General features: G+C 32.5%; 1 protein-coding gene across 6 annotated transcripts in view; it reads right to left on the reverse strand.

Annotated features, from left to right (window-relative positions):
* The window catches only part of VPS13B (vacuolar protein sorting 13 homolog B), a 761,111-nt gene that overhangs the window by 324,354 nt on the left and 424,669 nt on the right, over positions 1 to 12,088 (reverse strand). For 3 of the 6 annotated variants that reach the window (XM_012762009.3, XM_012762010.3, XM_012762014.3), the window contains 3 exons: positions 9,247 to 9,418; positions 8,559 to 8,673; positions 3,332 to 3,473 (listed from right to left, as the gene is read on the reverse strand). In XM_012762009.3, the coding sequence (XP_012617463.2) occupies positions 3,332 to 3,473; positions 8,559 to 8,673; positions 9,247 to 9,418 (429 nt within the window). Of the gene's footprint in view, positions 1 to 3,331; positions 3,474 to 4,049; positions 4,117 to 8,558; positions 8,674 to 9,246; positions 9,419 to 12,088 lie in introns of those variants that run through there. The other 3 variants (XM_076005128.1, XM_012762013.2, XM_012762017.2) reach the window with 3 other exon arrangements.

The following is a 12,088-nucleotide window of genomic DNA, read 5'->3' on the forward strand; positions in this document are numbered from 1 at the left end:
AATAACTGAACTAAAAAGTTAGGAATCCTCAGTTCAGTTCTAGATAGTGAGAGAGATAATTAGCATCTTTGTGCTTATTTCCAAGATTTCCACATTTTCTGTAACATTGAGAATTTGAAAAAGACTATCTCTTGATTCTATTTTCATTTCTTAATATTTCATTATGAGCACCAATAGGCTACCATCAAATAGGTCACAAGATTGTTTATTCAGGTGAAAGTGAAATAATCATGTTACACATTTTTATGTGGATCAAACCTGAAGAGGCCAGATGATTGCCTATATTAGGTGGGACATAACATTTGTAAGAACAATGATAAGAACAGAGTTTTTTCTTCAATAATTTGGCTATTTATATGAAGACAAATCTCATAAAAGATGTCTCATTGATACCATCATTTCATAACTGAACTAACCAGTTAGTACATCTTTAAAGGAAATAGTAATCTGACATAAAAATATAACATTTGTCTTTTAGAACTTGCCTATTTTCAGTAGCTATCACATTGTTTTCAAAACCTATCAGCTATCCCACAACTTATAATCTTTGTAATACTACTATACTAGTAAGCACATAACATTTGATTAAGAGTATAAAGTATATCATAACTTCAATATTTCTGATAAAACTAGCCCAATCAACTCTCATATTCAAATTGCATACTATAAACAAATTATAATAAAACAGCATATTTTAAAAGGGTGAAGTAAAATATATGCTTTTCTATTCCTCAAAATACAAAAAGAACACCTATTAAAAGTTTTTCCTTGAACAAATGCACATAAAATCCAGTTTTGCAAATTACTCAGCATAAAATTAGAGAGTTGTTATATCCCACATTCTCCAACCCTTTTCCAAACACCTGAAAGAGTTTTAAGTTATTAGAGTCCAAAGAGGGGAATGTTAACAGGGGAACTGAACACAGGAGGAAAAGAGAAGGAAATGTATTCGCTTAAAGAGAAGAAAATGTATTCGCTTAAAGAGAAGAAAGTAAGAAATAGGAAAGCAGTGGTGTGTCTGAGCCTGTGTCATCCCAACACTCCTAACCTCTTTTACTTCTACTTTCTTCCTCTCTTGTTGTTGCCTAACATCCAATGATGGTAAGAGGGGGAAAAAGTATTCAATTCAGCTATAACTACTAAATTTGCTTTTAATCTGGATTTTATAATGAAGGAAGGAAAGAAAGAAATTATCTTTGTACATGTTTTTTTCCCAAGCTAATTGATAATTTTTTAAAAACTTGCAAAGCAAGCATTAAATGGTTGTGCAGTATAATCATTTCCCCCCCAACTGTCTGCCCTCAAATCATTTTTTACTGTTCCCAATATTTTCACTGCTTCTCCTACCTGATCTCCCTTTCTTTTTTATTTCTATACTAAAAATAAAAGATGCATAGTAAATCAGAAAACTGCTACCAGTCTTGTCACCATGTTGCTAGGCAGCAGACAATAACGGATGGAGTAGGGTAGCTGTGATATAGCCCCAGTGGAAGAGGTCACAGCAACGCTGTCTGTGCTAGGTGTCTTAAACTGGGGAAGGGGTTAGTATTGACCACTAATCTAAATTCCAACTCATAATAAATATTAATAGCAACATATGAATAATGGAAATAGTATAAAAAGCATTTAACTGTATGAACGCTGTGATTTGGAAAAATATTTTAAAACATATTCAAATGTAAGCATTATTGAGAAGTAAGCTACAGGAGGTAAGAGGGTTTTTTGTTTGTTTTTTAAAACTGCTGCATTCCTAACTCCCTTACTATAAAGAAAAAAATAAATACTAGCTAAAGTTCAGGTAATATAAATATTATTTTAATACAATAATATTTTATACTGTTTGAAATGAAAAATTAGAAAACGCTGATAAAGAAATTTTAATAAAAGGCATTTAATTTAAAAATTTTGGAAAAATGATAAAGAAATTTTAAATGAATATTAATAATAAATTTAGGGTTTTTCATGAATACATGTTAAAATTATTAAGAATATTTCTCATATACACTAATGAACATTCAAAGAGAGTAAAACAAATCTAAATAGAAGCTGAGTGCAGCAGCTCACATCTGTATTCCTAGCAGTTTGGGAGGCCAAGGTGGGAGGATAGCTTGAACCCATTTGTCCCACACCAGCCTGGGCAATAGTGAGATCTTGTCTTTGCAAAAAGTAAAAACAAAATTAGCCAGGCAATCCCAGCTACTCTGTGGGGCTGAAGCAGGAGGATCACTTGAGCCCAGGTGTTGGAGGCTACAGTGACCTACGATGACGCCACTGCACTCTAGCCTAAGCAATAGAGTGAGATCCTGTCTCAGAAACAAAGAAACAAAAACAAACAAAAACTCCTAAATAGAACTTCCACAGATATAAAAGCCATATTTTAGATATATTTTTTCCCAGATTATGCTAGAAAAGTTGAACATAAAATTGGAAAATAGCATTTGCTGTGCAAATAAACTATTAAACATTAAATTTAGGAACATATTATTTAAAATATTTTTGTAATAGTAAAGATATATGTGTTAAACCTCTTTTGACTTGCAAAAAGGGAAAAGCAATAGATAGTTTATACATGCTGATAAAATTTCTAGTAATGTCTGCAGTGATTTAATAAGTTCTTCAAAGAATGGTTGTGATAATTTGCTTTTAGTATTTAAAAAACTGCTCTTAGTATTTAAAAATTTTAAATTTAAAAATCTGCTTTTAGTATTTTAAAATTATATGCATTTTTCATAACTTTAATACTATCACTTAAAAGAAATTAGTTTAAGAACATACTCAAGTGTCTTGTACTATTTAGAAAAAGCAAGGTTCTAAACTTCTAAAAGTCACTGGTTGCACAGTCTAGTGTGCAACTTCTATCCAAGCAATGACAGAAGTATGATCTTTTTCAGATTCAAGAAGGCATGAAATAATGCAGTTCAAATTAGTTATGAGAAGACAAGACCATAACAATAGATAAAAAAATAACAAAAAGCAATCTCAGTAAGAATCGTAAACAGAATGACAAATGCAGCATTGGTCAACTCTTGATCATTCAATACATGCACAATGAAAAAAACATATTTAATGTCCTACTTTGATTTTCTTATACTGATGGTAATATTAGTTTGTATTCATAAAACCAGAGTGACAATAGCATGTGCAAGTGACCCAGAAACAGATTATAGTGGAAAATCATTCTATGATTTAAAATTGCATTATAGTTCATTTACAAAGTGGATGATAGAGGGGGAAATGAAAATCAAGAGTTGACTTTATGGCTAGTTCAGTTCCTTCTCTGGGTTCCTGTTAACGGGAGTTCTGTAGCATAAATTTAAAAATAATTTCTTACAGAAGGAAAGAAGCCAGAGCAATTACTGAAAGGGTCCTGCTTGCTGATGGGTCGAACCAACAAGGTGCGTCTGTTCAGCTTGTCAGTACAGGAAAGGAAGACACCTCCACATTGCCCCAAAGACCAACACTCTTCCCCAAGGCTTGAGGTGATGGACAGGAGCAAAGAAGGTGAAAAGACAAAAAAAGCAATAAAAGCCATAAGCAAAAAAAAAAAAAAAAAAAAAGTCTGGATAGTTTTTAATTCTGCTCACGTTTGCATAGGTTTAGGTTTGAGCCACTGCTAGGTATGGCCTGTGCCTGAACCATCTTCTGCAAAAGCATTGTTAATGGAAGTAAACAAAAAAGAATTACTTCTAGTGCAAAATTACTACTTTCAGTTTATGATAAAGAACAATCCAGCACGAACTCACTTATGAAATACAAAAAATTTCCAAAAAGTGAACATAATGTACATTAAAGTATATTAATAAAAGCAATCCTACCTTTGCCTTTTTGATAAATTTACTTAATTGTTATAACAGGAAGATGTTTACAAAACATGAACAGTTTAAAAGAATAGATAGTTTTAAATTTATAAGGTAATTTTGGAGGAATAGGTCAAAAAGAATTTACTCTGAGCTCTAATTCTTGTAACCATTAGTCCTATTGCATGAAAGAACAAAGATAAACAGTTCAAAATATATTTTCAAAAATCATAAAAACTAAATGAGTCTCACCAAAGGTTTTTCTTTGCACTGTAGAAACACTCCTTCAAAATGTCCTGACTGCCAACCTTCCCCTGGCCTGGAAAACATAAGTTCACCTTATCTGTTCTCTTTAAATTTTCTGAGTTAAAAAATAGAGTATACATAACTATTTCAAATAGTTCTAAAGTAAACAACACTGCACTGACCTAAAACATGGATCTGATGATACAATCAAAAGAACAATTGACATAAGTGCCACACTGTGATAGTTCTGCATAGGAACATTTGTTCTAATGGTAAATTGCACATCTCTTGGTCTGGATGTTAACTTCTATCTCATCCATGAGACTGTGAGGTCCATAAGGGTAGGATCTATGTCTATTTTTGTTAAACACTACATTCCCAGTGCTTACCATAGCACTTGGCACATAATACACAACTCAAACAACATTTGAGTTAAATGAATGAATAAATTACCTAAATATTTAAAATTTACATAAATTTAACAGTAAAGTCAGGGATATACTATCACATAGAATATTCACATCATTAAAAATTATTTCAGCTATGACATTATGTTTACGTATTGCGACAAAGATCATTTTGATATAAATACATATCATTTCAAAGGAACTAAAGAGCTAAACATTCCATTACTAAAAGCTAATTAATGATTCACTGTTAATATGGTGAAAATAATTATATGATTGGTAAGATAATACTATTATAACATGTCCTAATATATATCCAAAAATATTTTGTTATCCCATAATTATGACACACTTTTTTAGTTGTGACAGATTAGTTATTAACATAAACAATGATATATGAAATAATGGTTAAAAATTCAAATACTTTTAATATAGAATTAGACACTTGATAAATTGAAAAAATACTTTTTAGGGCAAGTAACACATCAACATATGTACAGAAACCACATATGTGCTTCCACAGGCACACAATAAAAAATTATTGAATGAGGCCGGGCGCGGTGGCTCACGCCTGTAATCCTAGCTCTTGGGAGGCCGAGGCGGGCGGATTGCTCAAGGTCAGGAGTTCAAAACCAGCCTGAGCAAGAGCAAGACCCCGTCTCTACTATAAATAGAAAGAAATTAATTGGCCAACTGATATATATATAAAAAAAATTAGCCGGGCATGGTGGCGCATGCCTATAGTCCCAGCTACTCGGGAGGCTGAGGCAGAAGGATCGCTTGAGCCCAGGAGTTTGAGGTTGCTGTGAGCTAGGCTGACGCCACGGCACTCACTCTAGCCTGGGCAACAAAGCGAGACTCTGTCTCAAAAAAAAAAAAAAATTATTGAATGAGTAAATGTTACGAATTCAGAAAGAAATAAAATTTAAGGCTGTTTCTAGGCCATAAACTATGAAATTGAAAATATGATGCTATTTAAACAATATATTTAAAAAGCATTTGTGAGTTTTATAGTATGTGAATTATATTTCAATTAAAAAATAAAATATCAGAGTACTACTATAAAGACATAAAAAAGAACTTGTATTTTAATTTAGGAAAAATTAATGACAAAACTGCTATATGGCTTTGTGAAAATATCTAAAACCTAACTCTTTTTTACCATTATTATTATAAACAAATCATACTTGTACATAATCATACTTTTGATCAAAATTTATTAGAGAAGAAACAATGGTTCTACAAACATCCATCATATCTATATTAAATCATCTGTGAAATAAGAAAAGAGTCATCAACGTGCTAAGGGACTTTGCTATTGTTCCATCTCAGAGTATAATTATATTGAGATACGTAGTAGATGGAACGCATACAGCAAAAACCAGACCCATCAACTGTGTTCCAGGCATCTTAGCAAATATGCAACATACAAAATAAATTGTGTATGATCAGCAAAAATAGCTTATTTCATTTAATAAGTCAACATGGATATTTATGAAAAGATTTACCATGCTATAAAACAAAACTTTATTATACTTCATCTATAAATGAGTACTAAGTAAAATTAACACAGTTATTTGCTAAGCACCCTCTTTGAGAATAAGTACAGGCATACCTCGTTTTGTGGGCTTTGCTTTATTACACTTTGCTGATATTGAGTTTTCCCAATTGAAGGTTTATGATAACCCAGCATTGAGCAATTCTATTGACACCATTTTTCTAGTAGCATGTGCTCAATTCATGTATCTATATCACATTTTCATAATTTTTACAATATTCCAAAGTTTTTCATTAGCATTTTATCTGTTATTGTGATATGTGATCAGTGGTCTTTGGTGTTATTATTGTAATTGTTTTGGAGCACCATGAACCATGCCAAGATAAGATGGCAAACTTAATTGACAAATGTTGTGTGTGTTCTGACTGCTCCCTGTTTCTCATCTCTCTCCCTCTCCTGAAGCCTCCCTATTCCTGAAGATCCAACAATATTGAAATTAGGCCAATCATTAATATAATAACAATCTCTAAAATGGCCTCCAAGTGTTCAAGTGAAAGGAAGAGTGGCAAATCTCTCACTTTAAATCCAAAGCTAGAAATGATTAAGCTTAGTGAGGAAGGTATGTTGAAAAAGCCAAGATAGACCAAAAGTTAGGCCTCTTGTATCCATTAACCAAGTTGTGAATGCAAAAAAATGTTCTTGAAAAAAATTAAAAGGGCTACTACAGTGAACACAGGAATGATCAGAAAGTAAAACAGCCTTATTGTTGGTATAGAGAAAATTTTATTGGTCTGGATAAAAGATCAAACCAGCCACAACAATCCCTTAAGTTCAAAGCAAAGCCCTAACTCTCTTCAATTCTATAAAGGCAGAGAGAAGTGAGGAAACTAAAGAAGAAAATTTGAAGCTAGTAGAGGTTTGTTCATGAGGTTTAAGGAAAGAAGCTGCTTCCGTAATTTGAAAGTGCAAGGTGAAGCAGCAAGTACTAATCTAGAAGCTGCTGTAAGTTATCCAGAAGATCTAGATAAGATCATTGTTGAAGGTGGCTACACTGAACAACAGATTTTCAATGTAGACAAAACAGCTTTCTATTCAAAGAAGATGCCATCTAGGACTATCATAGCTAGAGAGAAGTTAATACCAGGCTTCAAAGCCTCAAAGGATAGGCTGACTCTCTTGTTAGGGACCAATGCAGCTTGTGATTTTAAGTTGAAGCCAATGCTCATTTACCATTCTCAAAATCTGAGGACTCTTAAGAAATATGCTAAATCTGCTGTTTGTGCTCTATGAATGAAACAACAAAGCCTGAATGACAGTACATTTGTTTATAGCATGGTTTAGTGAATATTTTAAGCCTATTGTGGAGAACTATTGCTCAGAAAAACTGACTCCTTTCAAAATATTAATGCTCTTCAATAATGCATCTGGGCACCCAAGAGCTCTGATGGAGACATACAAGGAGATAAATGTTTTTTTCATGCCTACTAACACAACTTTAATTCTATAGCCCGTGGATCAAGGAGTAATTTTGACTTTCAAGTCTCATTACTTAAGAAATACATTCCATAAGGCTGTAGCTGCCATAGATAGTGATTCCTCTGATGGATCCTGGGCAAAGTAAACTGAAAACTTTCTGAAAAGGATTCACTTTAGATGTCATTAAGAATATTCATGATTCATGGCAGGAGGTCAAAATATCAACATTAACAGGAATTTGGGAGAAATTGATTCTAACCCTCATGGATGACTTCAAGAGGTTCAAGACATCAGTAGAGGAAGTAACTTCAGATATGGTGGAAACAGCAACAGAACTAGAATTAGAAGTGGAGCATGAAGATATCGAGTAAGTGAATTGCTGCAATCTCTTGAAAAATCCTGAACGGATAAGGAGTTGATTCTTATGGATGAGCAAAAAGTATAGTTTCTTGAGATGGAAACTACTCCTGGAGAAGATGTTGGGAACATTGTTGAAATGACAACAAAACATTTGAAATATTTCATAAATTCAGTTAATAAAGCAGTGGCACACTTTGAAAAGACTGACTTTCAATTTTAAAAGAAGTTCTACTATGTGTAAAATGCTACCAAACAGAATCATATGCTATAGAGAAATCTTTCATGAAAGGAAGAGTCAATCGATGTGGCTAAATTAATTGTTATCTGATCTTAAGAAATTACCACAGCTACCCCAACCTTCAACAGCTACCACTCTGATCAGTCTGCAGACATCAACATCGAGGCAAGACACTTCAACAGCAAAAAGAATATGATTTGCTGAAGGTTCAGATAATCATTCGCACTTTTTACAAGGAAAGCATTTTAAATTAAGGTATGCACATTGTTTTTTTTACACATAATGCTATCATACACTTAACAGACTATAATTATAGTGTAAACATAATTTTTAAATGCAATGGGAAACCAAAATATTTGTGTGACTTGATTTCTTGCAATATTTGCTTCATTACAGTGGTCTGGAACCAAACCCACAATATGAACGAGGTATGTCTGATAGTAATTTTTAAACATAACTAACCAAATTAAAATAGAAAAATTCTTATAGTGATTTTGTTCAAAGAAAATATAGATCTTCCTATATTCATTATTTACCTGCTTCTATAGTGATCAATATTGAAACTCTCTATTTTACATTTCACTTTGGTATATACATCCTGGACATCTATGGAAGCACTGAGATCTTCTAGTTCACTGACCATACAAATTTCTGCAATAAGAAGCAAACATTAATATCAATACAGTCCTAAAAATCAATATTAAAACTTTGTATTTTACATTTTACATTGGCATATACACCCTAGATATGTATAGAGGCACTGAGACCACACAAGCTTCTAGAATAAGCAAAATTAATATCAATTCATTAACAGGCCTTACAATTAAGATAAGAAATCTGTTTCAAGATAGGGGTAATCCCAGTTCAAGTCTGAAGTGCTGTATCTAATACCAGTCAAGGATCTTTGCAATACTTTTAATGATCATGATATAATGTATCAATATGATCAATTTGGAAATTTTCTCATGGTCTTTGGGATGAATTTTAATATAAACAAGACAAAATTTAGTTATTACAAAGTCAAAGAATATGCACACATGAAGACATAAATTTTAAATATTGACAAGATTCAACATTTAGCATTGCTAACAGAAATCACTTGGATTAGACCTAATGATAGTGATTTAATTATAAATTAAAATAATAAATAAAATTAAGTCTATTTCTTCTAAAAATAGTAGTTAATGTTTGATTTTTCAGTAAAGAAGAAAAGTAATGCAGTACCTGTGCCTTTATTTTCAGGATCTGGAGCAAAGAGCTTTATAGTAATTTTGGGGAGCACCCACTGCATCCATAGACTAACACGACCACTGGAGCCACCAATATTACTTGTAGTTTGTTCCAAAGTAATGGAATCTGAGAATGGTGAGTCATCACCTGCTTGTATAGAATCTCCCTGGGTGATGAGGAAAAAGCACTTTGTTTTTTGTGAAAAAACACAAAAAATAATAACTAAATATCATTTATAGTTTAAAATCAGCAATTATTATTTGTAACTTTTCCATATCACATATGCTAATGATAACCATACAAATACTAATACATAATGTAATCATATAAACATATACTACTCAGTTTTTATAGTTAAAATGTACATGCATGTCATTATAGTTTCCTCTAAAAGTCATATATGATCCAGAACAAGCCAAGATTTTGTCAATGAGTATATCCCTGCAGAGTAGGATTTCTGTAAGCTATAGTGACTGGCTTAAATCCTGCTGTTTTGAGGAATAAAGTTTTACTATTATAAATCATAGCCACATCCATTTATTTAACTATTGTTTATGACTGTTTTTCAGTGGGGTTAAATAGTTGCTACAGAGATGCTATGGTCCACAGAGTCTAAAAGTATTCATTATCTTGGCCTTTACAGAAAAAAATCTGTCTGCTATAGAACATTTATAAATGAATCTAGAATAACCATAGCAAAGTGATTGGCACAGCTTAAGAAATAGCAAAACATTCATCATCATACCTCACCTATGCTAATATAAGGAGACATTAAAAATTAGCAGGTTTGACAACTGGTTTTTAAAATGTTCTATATGGTTAAAAGTCTCTTAGAGGAACAGAGAGCATGGGCTTATTCAGTTGAACAAATACATACTGAACTCTAGTTAGGTATAAGGTCTTAAATTCAGTGCTACCAAACTTGCTGTGAAAGGTTTGTTGGTTTGTTTTGGGCCTTTCCAGCAGCCTTTAGTAGCCCAGAGTAAAATAAACTCTTTTATTTGAAGGATTTCAATCTTTAGTCTCAAATGCAAAAGAGATGGTGCTAAAGATAGTAATCACCCACTGATATGTTCAGTTCTTTTAAGATTAGCTACCAAGTATTTAGGCTTTTAAAATCCCAAACTCCTATCCATTTGAAACTTGCAAACAAAACTTTGGAACCTAAACTCATATACTCCAAGAACTATCAAATACAATACAACATGCTTATTTAAATGATTATTTAAATATCAGTTATATAAACTTAAGGTTAGTATGTATGACAGGTAGTACTGTGTGTTAGGATAAGGATTTCAGACGCCTGTCAGGTGATTTTAGGCGAGTAGTTTAACTTTTCATAGTATGTTTGCTCCTCTGTAAAATGCTTACTATAATGATATTTATCTCTTAGAGCTAAGATTAAATAAGACCATGAATGTGCATGAAGTATTTACAGACAGCAAACATTTCATAAATGGTAGGTATAATCATCACCATCAAGTTGAACCAATGTTTAAGACATTTATATTCTTCTAGAATTTGGTTTCCCTCTTGCCTTTCTCATTTTGTCATCTTTCTTACTTCAGACATATTTTCATTTGCTGTACATCCTCAATCTCTAATATAAAGGAGGTTTGATTTGATATGATCATTGAATTCATTGTTGATTTGAATGTCTCAAACAAAATGTTCATTTCGTATGCTAAGGAGTCACAATCAGTAGTCAACAGCCAAAAAAAAAAAAAATCTCTTAAAATTTAAGCAAAGGCAGTAGAATATGTCAATATGCCATTTTCTATGGATAGTTTGTCAGAGCAGAAGTCACTAATCTCTAACTCAAGCCATTAGTCTTACACTTAGAAGCAGGAAAGATAAGTAAAACTTCACACAAAATAAACCAAAATCCCTGCTCTCATTATCACAGACAGGCAATCTAGACAAAGGTATATTCAGTTCCCATATGAAGCTTTTACCTTGACCTCAGTGTTTTATCATCTTTCAATCACAAGAAAATTCAATATTCCTGAAACCCCAGAAGGAGACCAAATGGGGAATATTTTCATACAACAGGCAAGTGTTTATTATAGGAACACTTAGCCACCAAACAGAGCAAAGCAACAGTGTCCTGCGATTTACTGTGACAGAAAATTACAGAGTTAAATCTGAAGACATTATAGTTACTCTTTGTCCCAATTACACCAAGCAAAGCAAACAACTCGCTGTTTGTGGATTTTCAGATAAATGCTTCTCCAAAATAAGTAGTTCTCAATTTATTACAATTGAAATTCCTAGAACTTGAGAAGTATTTTAAAAAATCAGGTTTTTGGTTAGCTGTGTAACATAACACAACATCTAATGAAAAGGATGTTCCAGAAATAGATGCTGGTTACAAAGTCAAATTAAATAAAAGACGTGGCCAGTAGGCCTTTCTTTATGGATAGATTTTTAGAGCAGAGGTATGCTTAAATCAAATCTCTCTCCAATAGTTAGAAGAACATCATATGCCAAGAATGGAAAACTTCAGAGAATATAGCAGCTCAAATCAACAAGATCTCAATTTTTAACACTACTGGGTAAGAATGCTAAGAAAACTGTGGCTTCAAATTGAGTAAGCACTCCTGAGAAAAAGTTTTACTTCCTCATGCAGTTTTAATTTTCATTTTGGATTCACAATATTTGTTGTGTACCATTAAACATGTTTGTGCATTAATTGTTTGCTCTGTTTCCAAATCTATAGTGAAAATCAGGCCAGAAACGGAGATGCTGAACTATTTTCCCATACCTCCTTAGGACAAATTTTAAAATAAACAGTTCAATTCTTTTACCATTTTGTTACAAATTGACCAAAATACTG

The sequence above is a fragment of the Microcebus murinus genome, chromosome 7 (assembly GCF_040939455.1).
Source record: "Microcebus murinus isolate Inina chromosome 7, M.murinus_Inina_mat1.0, whole genome shotgun sequence".
Classification (NCBI taxonomy): domain Eukaryota; kingdom Metazoa; phylum Chordata; class Mammalia; order Primates; family Cheirogaleidae; genus Microcebus; species Microcebus murinus.